Genomic DNA, 16,046 nt, shown 5'->3' with positions numbered 1-16,046 from the left:
TTGTCCTCCCTAACTGTCCACAGCCACTCAGTACATATCCCCCGCCAAATCTCTGCTTCTACATTTAGAGTCCAAGCCTGGCTTCCTTGACAAAACGTTGGGAAGACCCTCCCCTCTGGTCTTGGCAGGGCTGAAACAGCCCTTGGTCAACTGTGAGGTTGGGCCAAGAATGTCTCTTGCTCTCTCCTATACATGGGATGGGCTACTGCAGAGGTCTCCTGGGCTCCCACCTCACAACACCCCCTCTGCCTTGCCTTGTCCTTAGAGTCCCCAGGTCCGATTCCTGGCCAGAAGGGGAAGGGGCTCACTGGCCGTGAAAGGCCTCACAAGGCCAGCGTGTGCTCCATGGAAGGAAGGGGTCATGGGGCCTCTTCCTGGCAGAAGGTTTTCTCACTGGTGACAGCATGCCCGTTTGAATCTGGTGCTGGTGCCAGCAGCTAGGAACCTCTGTGGCCACAGACTTGGCCATTTGGGGGAACGATGGGGGATATTCTGGCCCTAGATGGAAGATTCTGCAGCCATGAAACGTAAGCACTGTGAATGTTCCGGAGCCATGTGGGGAAAATGCTTTTTATGTAACATTGAATTAGAAAACGAAAAGGCAGGAAGGAAAACTGGATGTGGGTTCTGATGGCAATGAAGTTGTAAAAAGTACTGAGTACTTAGTACTCAGCACTTCTGCATTGCTTATGGAAGAAAGCTAGGGGATGCCTGGGTGGCTCAGTGGTTGAGTGTCTGCCTTTGGCTCAGGTCATGATCCCAGGGTCTTGGGATGGAGTCCCCCATCGGGCTCCCTGCATGGAGCCTGCTTCTCCCTCTGCCTGTGTCTCTGCCTCTCTCTATATATCTCTTATTAATAAGAAAGAAAAAAAAAAGAAAGAAAGAAAGAAAGAAAGAAAGAAAGAAAGAAAGAAAGAAAGAAAGAAGAGAAAAGGAAAGAAAAGAAAAAAGAAAAGAAAGAAAAGAAAAGAAAAAAGAAAAAAAGAAAAGAAAAGAAAAGAAAGAAAAGCAAGCTGGGACAGGAGGGAAGAACACTGTTTTGGGATGATCAGAGATTGCTGACTTTACATTTCAACACTGCTTCCTGCAGCTGAGGGGGAAGGGTCTCCGCTGCCTGGAGCTCTGGTTTTTGCCTAGAAAATCCTGCAGGTGAAAATTTTGAGAATTAGCTACAGTTCCATACAGAAGACATCTGGCCTGAGGCTCAGCACACAGTGAGGGCACAGCCAGTGGCTCTTCCGTGGCTAAGGGCTGGGCAGGGACAGTGCATAATGCCTAGGAGTTAGGCTGTGAAGGCAGGGAGGAAGAAGGGATTTTTCTATATGTGTCTGTGGTGTTTCAACTTCAGGTTTTCCGCTGACATCTCTGAACCAGGGTGTTCTACGGGCCCCCATGGCTCGCATTCACATTTTTCTTGCGGAAGCCACTTTCCCGGAGCCGAGCTACAAGCAAGTGGTGGTGTACCATTTGGAGATTATTGTTCTTTCATTTTAAGCATTTTCAGTTTGTAGAAAATAACATATCCTCTGAGGCACTTTCACTCTGGTCTTTCTACCTCCCGTCAGCCTCTGAGGCTGGTAGACACAGTGTTTATCCCTCATCCCTGAAGGAGGTTGGATCATATCATCAAGACTACACAAGTATGTAAACTTCGCAGGCCGCCTGGCTATATTGTGTCCTAACATATAGCTAGTTTTACAGGAAACTTCCCCTTGTAGTGACAAAGCAGTGTGTCTCCCCAGCCAGCGTTCTGTTCACTGCACCTGCCAGGTCACTCTGAAAGAACATCTCCCCAGGACTCCCAAGCTGTTTGGTAAAGAAATTCTCCAGTTGAGAGGGAAGGATGGGAGAACAGTGAGGTCAGGGGAGAGGAAAATAATCACGTGACCGTGATTATTGTGGGCTTTTCATCTGTGGTCATAGTGAATGTTTCCTGGAGAGTTTGCCAGCTGTGGGCACCTTGGGGAGAATTCGGCCTGTTGACACCAGAGAAGCCTGTGCGCACGCAGAACGCAGGCTCTGTGCTCCCTGGGCCACCTCTCCTGATGGTTTATATTCGGGTCATAGGCCTCCTACCTGTTTTTGTCTTCTGAAATCGCTCTCTCTGGTGAGCCTTGACTCTTATCCTTGTGGTTCTGGATGTGGCCTGCAGTCTGGCTCTGGGTCCACCCTCCTCACCGCCTTGGGGTCCCCCTCCCTAGCAGGTGCTGCTGGCCTGCTCTGCTGAAAGCCCTTTGGGGCCCCCGTCTCCCTCGTGTCCTGTGCAGGGTTACTGAGTGACTCCTATCAATCAAGGAAGTTTGGGTTGCAAATATCAGAAACCTAGCTCAACCGGCTTGGAAGCAGAAGAGTGTACTTATCCTCCTTGGGTGGAAATAACCTCTGCCATCCTGCCTCCTGCCTTAGGGTGGCCTGCCCAGACCCCTACAGACCTTGAGCTTGGCAGGCCCCCCTCCCTCTTTGGGCCCATTTACCCACCTATAAAATGGGCTCATCAGGGGAAAGGATTTCTGAGGTCTGCTCTAGCTCTAACATAATAGAGGTGGCAGCAGCTGGCGTTTATCAAGTACCCAGTGTGTGCCTGGGCTTTGCTCAGCATGTGGGAATCAAAGATGAAATGGAGGGATGCCTGAGTGGCTCAGCGGCTTACCGGTTGAGAACCTGCCTTTGGCTCAGGGTGTGGTCCCAGGTCTGGGGATCAAGTCCCACATCAGGCTTCCTGCATGGAGCCTGCTTCTTCTCCTCTGCCTGTGTCTCTGCCTCTCTCTCTCTCTCTCTCTCTCAGGAATAAACAAAGATGAAATGGAAAAGCCCCTGCCTTCCAGGATCGGACCCTCATACCTCTCTACCCCTCCTTACCACCTCTCTGCTTCCCCATCATTATTTTGTCATATTTAGTGACTATATTTTATTTTATTTTATTTTATTTTTTTCATTTTTTTTTTAATTTATTTTATTTATTTATGATAGGCACACAGTGAGAGAGAGAGGCAGAGACATAGGCAGAGGGAGAAGCAGGCTCCATGCACCGGGAGCCTGACGTGGGATTCGATCCCGGGTCTCCGGGATCACGCCCTGGGCCAAAGGCAGGCGCTAAACCGCTGCGCCACCCAGGGATCCCGAGTGACTATATTTTAAACATCCAAAACAAGTATACTGAATGTTTCTTATTAAAATCTCAAAGCCCTAGGGCAGCTGGGTGGCTTAGTGGTTGAGCGTCTGCCCTTCTCAGGTCACGATCCCAGGATCCCAGGATCCCGGGATCCCAGGATCCCTCTGCCTATGTCTCTGCCTCTCTCTGTGTGTCTCTCATGAATAAGTAAATAAAATCTGTGGGGGGAAAAAAACCTCAAAACCCCAAATCTCTACTACCTTCAAAACACACCCAGCATTTGACCCCTTCTCACCACCTTTACAGGTAGCTCCCCAGCTCCCAATCTCAGCCATCACCATCTCTGACTGGAATAATCCAGTAGCCTTGTCCTAGCTCTCAGCTTCCTTGCCCCCCCACCCCCTGGCCCCAGCCAGCAGTACCCCCACCTTCACACAAAAGCCTGAGCAGTCCTGCCACGTCTCTGCTCTAAACCTCCAATAATGTCCCTCCAGCTCAGGGTAAATTGGTTCAAGAAAAAACAAGCAGCAACCATGCCATCTCCTCCCCACCCACCGCCCCTCACTGCTCCAGCTCTGCTCTCATTCGCTTCCACCTCCCCCACTCGCTCACACCATCCCAGCTGGCTTCCTTGCTGTTTCTCAGCCACACTGGCTTATTCCCACCTCAGGGTCTTTGCGCTTGTTACCCCTGCTGGGAACGTTCCTCCCCCAGATACCCTCGTGGGTCACTCCCTTCACCTCTGCTCAGAAGGCACTGCTTAAAGAGGCTGCCTTGAGAATCCTAACACTTCTCTTCCCTACTTCCTGACTGCGGTTTTTTTTCTTTGGATTGCATCCCACCAGGTAGAGTACGTTTTACTTATTGTCTGACTTTGCCCCTCCCCCACAAATGTCCGTCCACTCCATCAGAGTGGGAACCTTATCCTTCTTGGTGATTACTGGATTTCTGGTGCCTAGCGTGGTGCCTGGCACATACTAGGTGTTTACTAAACATTTGTTGAATAGATGAATGATTCAAGTCCCTCAAGTTTTGTTTTTTTGTTTTTTTTTTTTCTTCTTATACAGGACTTTGGCTTAAGTCCTTGTATTTCCTTGGACTTCAGTCCTTGTATTCAGTCTTCTGTGGATCAGTGGCTTCTGCTTGGAGAGGGGCCTCCAGGTTCCCAGCATGGCTTTCTGCCTTCTCACTGGGGCATCCTTCCCCACAGGCTGGGGAGGGGAGCCATGGCTTGCCTGCCTCATCATCACACTTCTCTCTTCCTTTTTCTTTTTTTTTTTAATTTATTTTTTATTGGTGTTCAATTTACTAACATACAGAATAACCCCCAGTGCCCGTCACCCATTCACTCCCACCCCCCGCCCTCCTCCCCTTCTACCACCCCTAGTTCGTTTCCCAGAGTTAGCAGTCTTTACGTTCTGTCTCCCTTTCTGATATTTCCCACACATTTCTTCTCCCTTCCCTTATATTCCCTTTCACTAGTATTTATATTCCCCAAATGAATGAGAACATATAATGTTTGTCCTTCTCCGACTGACTTACTTCACTCAGCATAATACCCTCCAGTTCCATCCACGTTGAAGCAAATGGTGGGTATTTGTCATTTCTAATGGCTGAGGAATATTCCATTGTATACATAAACCACATCTTCTTTATCCATTCATCTTTCGTTGGACACCGAGGCTCCTTCCACAGTTTGGCTATCGTGGCCATTGCTGCTAGAAACATCGGGGTGCAGGTGTCCCGGCGTTTCATTGCATTTGTATCTTTGGGGTAAATCCCCAACAGTGCAATTGCTGGGTCGTAGGGCAGGTATATTTTTAACTGTTTGAGGAACCTCCACAGTTTTCCAGAGTGGCTGCACCAGTTCACATTCCCACCAACAGTGTATGAGGGTTCCCTTTTCTCCGCATCCTCTCCAACATTTGTTGTTTCCTGCCTTGTTAATTTTCCCCATTCTCACTGGTGTGAGGTGGTATCTCATTGTGGTTTTGATTTGTATTTCCCTGATGGCAAGTGATGCAGAGCATTTTCTCATATGCATGTTGGCCATGTCTATGTCTTCCTCTGTGAGATTTCTGTTCATGTCTTTTGCCCATTTCATGATTGGATTGTTTGTTTCTTTGGTGTTGAGTTTAATAAGTTCTTTATAGATCTTGGAAACTAGCCCTTTATCTGATATGTCATTTGCAAATATCTTCTCCCATTCTGTAGGTTGTCTTTTAGTTTTGTTGACTGTATCCTTTGCTGTGCAAAAGCTTCTTATCTTGATGAAGTCCCAATAGTTCATTTTTGCTTTTGTTTCTTTTGCCTTCGTGGATGTATCTTGCAAGAAGTTACTGTGGCCGAGTTCAAAAAGGGTGTTGCCTGTGTTCTCCTCTAGGATTTTGATGGAATCTTGTCTCACATTTAGATCTTTCATCCATTTTGAGTTTATCTTTGTGTATGGTGAAAGAGAGTGGTCTAGTTTCATTCTTCTGCATGTGGATGTCCAATTTTCCCAGCACCATTTATTGAAGATCTCTTCCTTTTTCTGTCCTCACTCCCATTAGTCTCAGTATTCATGGAAGCCCAGCAATGTGTGCCCATGGCACAATGAACCCCACGGCTAGTGTGGGAGGAGTGGTCCCTGCAGCGGCCTCTCCTTCCCTGGGTGGCTATTCTCCTGCCACGACCACAGACCATTGTGTGCCAGAGGTTGCCTGCGATTTATAAGCACTTGCCATGAAAATTGTACTCAGCTGCTGTTGTGAATGAGCGGCAGAGACTCGTACAGTAATTATCCACCCTGCCATCTCCCAGGCTGCCAGAGCCTCCCAGGAACTGCCCTTGGAATGGAGGAGGACAAGTGGGAATGATGAAGCCCCCACCTCAATACTAAGCCCCCTGGGTTTGAGGCCAGCAGCCAGCAACTTTGAGACCATCCCAAGATTCTCCAGGTCCTTTGGGACAAAATTCCCTTAGAAGTGAATCCTGAAAGGTGCATGTTCTAGAAAAGCCAACCTTGCTTATAAAAAATGCCTTCATTTTCTATGGGTAAATGGGAGGGAAAATCACAATATGGTGACTGTGTTGTGATAGTCCTTGGGCACTGGCGGTAGCTGGAACCTTCTCAAAGTTTATCAATGACGGGTCTAATTAAGATGGAATCTGAAATAGAAATGACTATTAAAAAACGAATCTGTTCGTGTTGTTCTGAGAGGCCCTAACCTTCCTGCCTGTGTCTTCCTGCAGACCCGAGCCCACCAGCTCGCCTCCTGGCCACCCGGCCGTGCTGCGGCCCCGGCCCCGAGCGGCGCCCAGTCCTGGGCGAAGCACCGCGCTTCCACGCACAGGCCAAAGGCAAGAACGTGCGGCTGGATGGCCACTCGCGCCGGGCCACTCGACGCAACAGCTTCTGCAATGGCGTCACCTTCACGCAGCGGCCCATCCGGCTGTACGAGCAGGTGCGGCTGCGGCTGGTGGCGGTGCGCCCGGGCTGGAGCGGCGCACTGCGCTTCGGCTTCACGGCACACGACCCGTCCCTCATGAGCGCCCAGGACATCCCCAAGTACGCCTGCCCCGACCTGGTCACGCGGCCTGGCTACTGGGCCAAGGCGCTGCCCGAGAACCTGGCGCTGCGCGACACTGTGCTGGCCTACTGGGCGGACCGCCACGGCCGCGTGTTCTACAGCGTCAACGACGGCGAGCCCGTGCTCTTCCACTGCGGCGTGGCCGTGGGCGGCCCGCTGTGGGCGCTCATCGACGTCTACGGCATCACGGATGAAGTGCAGCTCCTCGGTAGGTCGCGGTCCGGGCCAGGCCGTGGTTCTTTGTGCGCATGGATGTGTTATTTCTTTGAATGTCGCCAGCACGAAGGGCTTACTTTGCCAAGCCTTGCTCTAAGCAGTTTACACATTTTAACGCATTTTTATTTTTTTTTTACCACAATCCACCATCCTCGTTTTACAAATGGGAAAACTGAGGCACGGAGAGGTTAAATAACATGGTGTTGCAAAGCCTGGACTGGAACCCACAAGGGGTGGGTTCAGAGTCCATGCCCTGGCCCAGGTTCATTCATACAGCACGTACTTGCTCATGCAACTCACTCATTCTCCTGTCCATGCCTTTGCTAAGTCCTTCACTCTCTTGTTCATTTGCTCACACATGCACTCATTTATGCATGTTTTTGCTCACACAGTCGTGTATTCAGTCATTCACACACGTGCTTATTCATCAGCTCATTCATTCAATCACACATCCACTTACTCAAGATGAAATTTATGCCCCAGTGGCCACCCGTTAAGGGTCTCAAGGTCCATTGCCCAGGCAGGCAACAAGCCTGGCTAGCTCTGGTTCTAACGGAGGAGGCAGCCACTAATGCTGAAATCCTGGTAGTGAGAATCCACAGGGGCAGAAGCCCTTATCTTGAGACCCTTTTTATTACTTTTTAAAATGATTTAAAATTCACATAACATCATCACCATTTTAAAGTGTACAATTCAGTGGCATTCAGTTGGCAACAATTACCTCTAGTTCCAAAATATTTTCATCACTCCCAAGGGAAACCCATACCCATTAAGCTGTCAGTCCTCATTCTCCCCTACCACCAGCCCCTGGCAACCACTGACCTGCTTTGTATTTGTGACCTTAGCTCTTGAACTCACAGGTTACATGTGAGCCAGCCCAGCCTCGATTTCTGGGGCAGGGGGAAGTAAAGGTAGATAAGGTTTCTCAGAGGATCTGAACCCAGCCCTACGTGTCATTTACCTGCAGTAAATACACAGATCTGAAGTTTGGGTTGTTTTTTGTTTTGACTGATTTCTATACCTGCCATACATAACCCAAGAGAGTTTCCCCCCCTTCTTGGAGGCAGCCTGTGTTCTGATTTTTTACCATCGATTAGTTGCACCTATTCTTGAACTTCATGTAAATGGAATCATACAGTATAAAGGCATTTCTGCCTGGCTGCTTTATCCCAGCACGGTATTTTTGAGACTCATCCATGTTGCTGCCCTGTGAATCAGTAGTTGTTCCTTTGTAATCACCAAGTAGTACTCTGTGATATAGATGTACCATAGTTGGTGTATCTGAATGTCTGGGCTGTTCCTGGTTTTTCTGTCTTGCACCTTGAAGGGAAACTCTGGCCCCGGCTCCTTACCCACCACTACCATCCACACCACCATTGGGCAAGGAGGGAAAATGCATACATCCCAGCTGTGCCCTCCTTTCCCAGAAGGCAGGCAGAACTTCTGAGTGGTTAAGAGTAGAGGGTTGGGAGTCACACAGACCTCTGTTCTATACCTGACTCCCGACTTGCCAGCTATGTGGTGTTGGCCAGGTGACTAAAAGCTCTATGTGCTTCAGTTCCTTCAACTGTAAAATGGGTCCATGGTAGCACCCCGCCCCCCTACATGGCATTGTTTGCAGGGTGACTGAGGGGGTATATGAAAGGGACACAGCACAGTGCCTCACACATAAAAGGTACTCAAGAAGTAAAAGCTTAGAAGTCAGAAATCTCATGCATATTTGCATGTGGGGGAAGCACATGTCTGAATTCCAGGCTTAGGCAGACTAGACTGTGAATAGCTACCCACCTTGCATGGTGGGCCTTACTTGGCCATTTTAACCATGTTCCCCCACACTCTTTTCCGTAGGTTTTGCATGCAGGTTTCTAAAGCCTCCTAGATCTCCTGTCACTCTTCTTTGGAGTTCTTTATTCCTACAGAGCAGGGAAACAATCACTACTCTTTCACCTGCTCCCTCATGTCCAAGAAATCATATCCATCCCATAATCTGCACAAGTGGGTTAGGGTTTTTTGAAAATACAAAGTGGAAGCAGCCTTTGATGACTTAATGAATCTGAATAAGCCTGTGAGGAGTCGTGGATTCTTCCCTCATTCATTTGTTCACTTAGCAAACTTTTACTGAGCCCCCCTGGAACACTGGTGTAATGTGGTAGATGTGATCCTCAGTTTCCTCATCTTTAGGTAGTGCCTGAGATGTGCTGGTTGACAGAAAGCACCTCTGCTACAGAACCAAGTTTATAAGTGAGATTCAAAGAATTCCATTTGAGTGATAGGATTCTAGGTGAATTTCATTTCATACCTCTAGGAGTTACTTTTAAGAAAATCTGTCTGAAGAGCTTATAGTGCTCTTATATTCAGAAAGGGCAATAAAGTTATTTTTCTTTCTGAAGGTTCTCGGAGATAATGGAGGAAGTTTCTGGCATGTGATCAAAGCATAATGTTTTCTTCCCAGGGGAAGAATAAATTGCCATTGGTGACATCTGGGTAAAGGGATTATGGGTAATTCCTACCACCACCACCACCACCAAAGTTGCCAACAACTCATGATCAGAAAAAAAAAAGTTATAATGAAAATAAGCTTCCATGATTTTTTATGGCTTGAGTTCAGGCAACAGGTACCCTAGTTGCTAGCATGAAGTGAGGCAACATGAGAACCACAGAAACCCCATCATAAATGGATCTCCCTCTTCCAATTCTTAGAATTGGGCTTTCCAATGGTGGTGTCTAAGGTGCCAAGTGGATAAATACAAGGCAACCAGTGTTTGTGTAATCCAGAGCCCTCTGATCTCCTTTTCCTCCAAGGAACAAGGAGGTGATGTAGTTCCTTTAGATTGTCAGCTGTGAAGCTCCAGAATAGAAAACTTCCTTCACCCCTCCCTCACCTCTCTCAGACCCTACTAAATAAAGACTGAAACCCAACAAGCTCAAGTGTCATCTAAGGTGGTCAAATTGAGCAAATAAAAATACAGGATACCTCATTACATGTGAATTTAAGAAAAATAACTTTTTAGTATAAGTATGTCCCGTGCAATATTTGGGACAGATGTATAAAAGCATTTGTTTTCCTGAAATTCGAATGTCATTGGGCATCCCAGATTTTATCTGGCACCCCTCATCTGGGAAGCATCCTTCCTGTCTTGTGGGACAGGGGGACCCTCTATTTGCCCTGGAACTTGAGCTAAATTTAAGTCTCAGAAATAAAAAGGTTCATACACTTCACCTATTTCTTTCACTTGATGGAATTATGTTCCTAGCCAAGCCTCCTCCTGCAAGGAGGTCAAGCTACAGATCTTGGTATCTGGTGTGCTTCTCTCGTGACCTTCTCATTTTCTCAAGATGGGGATTTAACCCCTTTTAGATAAAGAATTTTAAAACCACTATGCTTATGAGTGGCAGAGCCAGGATTTGAACCCAGGTACATCTGTCTATTGTTAGTTCAGTGGATCTCAGTTATGGCTGCACCCAGACCAATCCAGTCAGAGCTTCAGGGAGTGGCCCCCAGGAATCTAGATCCCTAAAGGCTCCTTAGGTGATCCAGGGGTATAGCCAGGGTTGTGATCACAATAGTCCCCTTTGCACTGGTGCCTGACTCCTCCCTGTTGGTGCTGAGTTCTTCAGACATGTCAGTTCAAAGCATGGTGTCATCCCTAGACCATGAAAGCCCCTTCTCTTTTTTGACTTTTCTACTTCATCCCCAGCCCCTACTCTACCCAATCACACCTTCCCCTGCCCAGATAGGCACCACTCTGGTGTTGAAAAATATGTAGGTTTTACATGCATAGATAGATGGGACTGTGCTAAGACTCACTGTTTTGGGGTTTTTTTTCACTTGCCCCACTTTTAGATTTTTCTGTGCTGTTGTGTATCTCTCTGGTTCCTTGTTCCCTAGCAGCTCCTGGATGGACAGACTAGGGCACCACCAGTTCCCCCCATCCTTCCCAAGCAAACTACACTGCACTGTACCTTCTCCCACAGGGCTTTACTGTGGCTGCTGAAGTTTACCATTGATTCTTTGGGGCAAAGACCAGGATGGGCTTGCTGAATCCTGGAGAGGTCCATTTTGAGAACCTATAATTTTTCTCTAGATGCTCCTCTTGGCCAAAGAGAAGGGGCTAAACCCAGGCAAATGACTTTCTGTTCAATTTAGTAGTTCCTGGACCCAGGAAAGGAAGGTTTGGCCAGATTTCCCCCTCCTCTCCCTGGCTCCTCTAAGCTCTTTGCTAGAGCTCTGGAGTTCAGGCCCCATGTCCTCAGGCAGTTCTGTCCCTCTTATAGAGAACTCCGTAGTGGTCACTGTCATAGCCCCTTGGTCCTTCATCTGCCCAGTGGTGGAAGGCTGGTCAGACCAAATAAGCAACACCCAGTCCAAGGCCATGGCGTTACAGGCTATGTTGTCAGAAATCTTTGGTTTAAGTGGCAAAAACCGGTTCAATCGTAAGCAAGGAAAAAAAAAAATCAATGTCTCATGTGACTGAAAATTCAGGGGAACACTTGCCTGTAAGCCTGGCTTGATGCAGGGGCTCATTGAACAGCACCTAAAATATTAGCCTGCCTTTATTTCTTGCCCTGACATCTTTATTAGCACCATCCTCAGCTGTACTCCCTTCTGGGGGCAGGGGGAGGCCACCAGCAGCTCCATTTCCAAGTCCCACATCCCACCAGATTAACAAATCCAGCAGGCCAGTTGCTTTCCTACAAGGTCTAGCTAAAGTTCAAGGTTTAACCTCATTGCTCTCTGTAGCCAGGAGGATGGGACAGAGTGGCCAAGTTAAGGCCTCCTCCTCAAGTAATCAGTGGAATTGGGAGGTGGGAGTGGAGCAGTTCTCTCAGAAGAAAAGCTGGGTGCTGGGACAAGAAGAGGGGTGGGATGCCATGCAACAAAAACAGCAGCTCTGTATAGGCCTTGTAGGGGAGTCATTTACCCTTCTTGAAAGCCTTGAGCCTCTTGATTAATTTAGTTACCTACTGTGTGCCAGGCACTAAATGCCAGGAGCTTTACCTGGGTGATGTTTCCCAGTCCTCACCAGAATACTATGAGGCAGGAAATAGCACCATCCCCACTTGCATACTGGGCATGGATGAATGATTTGGCCAAGGTTACCTAGCAGTTGGTGGTGCTAGAGTTGGTGTTTGTTATTTATTAGCATTATGAATAGCGTCTTGACAAAGACTTGAACTTATGGGTCCAAATGCAGGGCTCGGAGGTCAACTGCACCACTCCACGCTTCAAGTGAGGAAATTGAGGCCTAAAGAGACAGGGACTTGCCCAAGATCACTGAGCTGATAAGTGGTCATGATAGGGGAGGTTGGGCCCAGGACCCTGAGGGGTGCCTCAGCATGGGATCTGTGCGCACCCCACATCACACAGGGAGGAATGGCTGCAGGTGGCTTTATCTAGAATCTCAGTGGGAAGCAGCACAAGGCAATTGGCTTTTGCAGTTAATGTACTCTTTCCAAACAATACAGGCCAGCACCCAACTCCCTGTCCTAGTAGTAAGACATGTGCCTAGCAGGGTGGCCCAAAGGATTGTCCTTTTCCAGGCTCCTGAAAGCCTACTCTGTGTCAAACACAGTGCCAAGTACATTGTTAGTCCACAGATCTGCCATAACCTTCCCCCTGGCCTATGAGATAGGGCTGAGGAGCACCTCACATTGCAGAAGGAAACTGAGGTCACATCTGGGACCAGCCAGAGTCCAATGGAGGCCTGTCTCTCTGGGTCCAGGCTTCTTTAGTTGGAAAAGCATGGGCTCAGTGGTCCACAGACCTGGCATCCACACCTTTCCTTCTTAAACTCCAACACCCCTACCTTGCTGCTTGCCTTCCTGTGGCCAGGGCTGAAGGAGCTCTCTCCTGTACCTTCCTGCCTGTTTGGGGACATTGCTCCAATCATTTGTTCCTTTCCCCAGCTTCACTTTCTCCTTCACAGAATCATTCCCATGAGCACACAAAAGAGGTCTGGTAGTTTCCATTAAAGAAAAAAATTGCCCTTCAGGCACCTGAGCCCTTGGCTCAGTTGGTTAAGCTTCCAACCCTTGATTTCAGCTCATGTCAGGATCTCAGGGTCATGCAATTGAGCCCCATGCTGGGCTCTGCATTCAGTGTAGTCTGCTTAAGATTCTCTTTCCCTCTATCCCTCTGCCTTTTACTCTTTCTCAAATAAATCTTTTAAACATGCCCTTGACAATCTTCTCCACCAGCTACTCTCTCATTTCTCTGCTCTTCTTCAGAGCAAAATTTTCTCAAAAATCTCTTTCCCATCCTCTCAACCTCCCTCTTCAGCTCATCCCAATCCTCTTTAGCTCATCCCAGTAATATATATACTTTTAAAAGTTTAACGTGAAATTTAAAATACAAATAGAAGTCCACTTTCTTTAATGTACAAAAATGAGTAGGAACAGTAGTAAACTACGTATTATGTATTTATGCCATATACTTATATATGACCATATATAATATGGTTCTCCAGGTTAACTCTACTATTCTTCAAGCAGAAAGTGGGTAGCACTTTAGGGAGTGGGAAAGAGATAAATCCCAGAAAGACTTTTCTACCATGTTTATTCTACACTGTGTATGGCTGTGTGCTCACTTCTCCATTGCACAGAATTCAGTTGTATATAAAATTGAACCTGAAGTTGGAGACAAGAAATGAAACAATGGCGTAACTAACTACCAGCTTGTTAATTTTTAGGGACTATAAACAAGGCTTTCTCTTGAAGTTGAACCAAAAACAACTCATGTTCCTTAGACTTTGTAATATGTACAGGAAAAAAATGGATACTGAGGTTCAGAATTTGGCCTCTCCCAGTTACCAATGCAATCAGCAATGACCCAGTCTGGCGGGACTTGATCTTGATGACGAGCATCTCGGTCAACATTTTATTCCTACAATTTCATCTTCTCCTGGGTTAAGTTCACCACCAGTTACTTTGAAGAAAGCTGTTCTCAGCTACAGCAGAGTGACATGTGGGGTACAGTGCTTATGTACCTCCTCACAATGATTTTTTCCTGCCTTATGCACTGAAACCCGGCTGCTACCAAGCTGTCCTGTTTCACCAGACTTCAGCCTGCAAGCTCTCCCTTCAGCCCCATGCTGCCAGATCAAGCTCAGCCTCGTGCAGATCAAGCTCAGCCTTGTCCTCTTACCTGGTCTCTCACTTTTGACACAGGTGACCTCTCCCTGCCTCTTTGCCCTGCTCATGCCTCCTGGCTTCACAAGGTTCTGGTTTTCCTCCTGCCTCCCTGCCTGCTCCTCCTTGGCTTCTTTTCTGGCTCGTTCCCTGCCTGTCTCCATACGCTGAGAGCCCCAGGGTTCTATTGTCAGCTTTCTCCTCTATCATGTAATACAACAGGCATGTAGAAAAGTATACAAAACATCTGTGGAGCTTAACAAACCATCATAAAGCAAGACCGTTTCCCCATCCACTCTCTCCCCAGATGACTATCTGAGCCCGTCACTGGGCTTTGAATCCCATCTTTAGGTTGTTGGCTCCCAAGTCCATACTCCTAGCCCTGATGCCTCCCCTGAAGTCCAGACTTCCCTCTGGCATTCCACACTGAACACATGTAGGCAGCCATCCCCACTGTCAGTGAAAGGCACCAGCCACCTGATTGGCCTAAAACCTCAGGAGTCATGCCCAATTCCTCTTGTCCTCACTCTACATCCATTCTGTCAGCATGCCCTGCCCCTTCTGCCACTAGTACATGCCTGAATCACCTTTGGAGACAATGAAGTGATAGATGGCCCTTTCTGTCTCTAATTCTTCTAAGCTTCCTGCATCTTCACACAAAGATGGTTTCTATTGAGACACAAATTCTGCTCTACTTCCAGCCCAGACATATTTGACCTGAGAGACCTAGGGAAAGGAAAGAAAGGAACGAATGCAGCTTTCTCCCAGTTCCAGAGCCAGGTCCTGGACATGGCCAAGGGAGAGTGGGAGGCTGTGGAGCCAATCCTAGCCATCCCAGTCTCCCTGTGCCTGGCCTGGGACTGCCATTCAGAAGATGCTTAGGGAGGGGACAGAACTGTTGGACTCTTCCTCTTGGGAGTCATATCAGACCTCTGGGGACTGCACCTCCAAGAGCCGCTTAGCTTGAGGCTGAGTCCACATCGCTGGCAGCTCTAAGGGTGGAACAAGGACAGCTGAACTCTTGCAGGCAATACTGCTAGTAGGGGTCTGGTTTTAGAGTCACAGCCTGAGATGGAATCCCATTTCTGTCATCCCTGGCTGTGCGACCTTAAATAACTCACTCTACCTCTCGGGGTCTGGATGTTCTCCCACTGTGAAAAGTGCCCACTTTACAGAGCTACATGAGATAGTGGTGCGGACTAATGGGGATAATGCATGAAGTTGCATCTGGGAGGTAGGGACTCAAAAAAATGGCTGTATATACTTTCCTTGGGTCTAGAGAGTCTGAAGGCAAATCACCGGTTAGAAGTTAGGAAGTCTTGGGGCAGCCTGGGTGGCTCAGCGGTTTAGTGGCTCCTTCAGCCTGGGGCCTGATCCTGGAAACCTGGGATCAAGTCCCAGGTCAGGCTCCCTGCATGGAGCCTGCTTCTCCCTCTGCTTCTCCCTCTGCCTATGTCTCTGCCTCTCTCTCTCTCTCTCTCTCTCTGTGTGTCTCTCATGAATAAATAAATCTTTAAAAAGTTAGGAAGTCTTGATAAGCTCTCTGGGTGGCCTCTTGGTATTGTGGGATTTCTGTTCACAGAGAATCTTTTGAGGGGTGAATTCTGAAGTGTCAGGCCTAGGCCAGAACTCTGCTATCTTGGGCCTGTCTGTCTCATTCAGGACAATGCCTGATGTGGACAAAGCTCCTTGCATAGAGATAAGTGAGGAGACCCAACCTTTTCTGAGTGGCTGCTATGTGCCAGGTACCAGGCTAAATGCTGTCACATAGGTTGTTACACCAGCCTCACAGGATAAATCTCACTTCAGAAACACTGTTCTTTCACATAATCTATTCCTTCTGCTTGGAATGGTTACACCCCACTTCCCAGGCACACTCTATAGTCCCCTGGCCTTCAGTTCTTCACTCCATCTTCACTGACACAGAGGTCTGTTCTGGCCTCACTTCTGGCCAAGTCCCCCTTTCACATACTCTCAGAGAATTCCAGTTCTGTCACTCCTTGGTTGCCTGACATGGA

At 48.0% G+C, this 16,046-nt stretch overlaps 1 protein-coding gene and 1 long non-coding RNA gene across 7 annotated transcripts in view; one reads left to right on the top strand and one right to left on the bottom strand.

The window, feature by feature from the left end:
* LOC112651158 (uncharacterized) overlaps positions 1-16,046 on the bottom strand; it is a 95,664-nt gene that overhangs the window by 43,944 nt on the left and 35,674 nt on the right. Inside the window, exons 7-8 of one of the 6 annotated variants that reach the window (XR_007410222.1) lie at positions 8,689-14,754; positions 4,108-6,262 (exon numbers count right to left, since the gene is read on the bottom strand). The exons of 1 other annotated variant lie outside the window; for it this stretch is intronic. This is a non-coding gene — a long non-coding RNA (uncharacterized LOC112651158). Of the gene's footprint in view, positions 1-4,107; positions 14,755-16,046 lie in introns of those variants that run through there. 4 more of the 6 variants (XR_007410224.1, XR_007410220.1, XR_007410223.1 and 1 more) reach the window with 4 other exon arrangements.
* The window catches only part of NEURL1B (neuralized E3 ubiquitin protein ligase 1B), a 39,910-nt gene that overhangs the window by 13,099 nt on the left and 10,765 nt on the right, over positions 1-16,046 (top strand). Inside the window, exon 2 of the mRNA XM_025434086.3 lies at positions 6,347-6,892. Coding sequence (XP_025289871.1) covers positions 6,347-6,892 — 546 coding nt within the window. The remainder of the gene's footprint in view (positions 1-6,346; positions 6,893-16,046) is intronic.

This window comes from Canis lupus, chromosome 4 (assembly GCF_003254725.2).
Source record: "Canis lupus dingo isolate Sandy chromosome 4, ASM325472v2, whole genome shotgun sequence".
Lineage (NCBI taxonomy): Eukaryota > Metazoa > Chordata > Mammalia > Carnivora > Canidae > Canis > Canis lupus.
The sequence above is the reverse complement of the archived record's forward strand: the minus strand, read 5'-3'. Positions and strand labels throughout refer to the sequence as shown.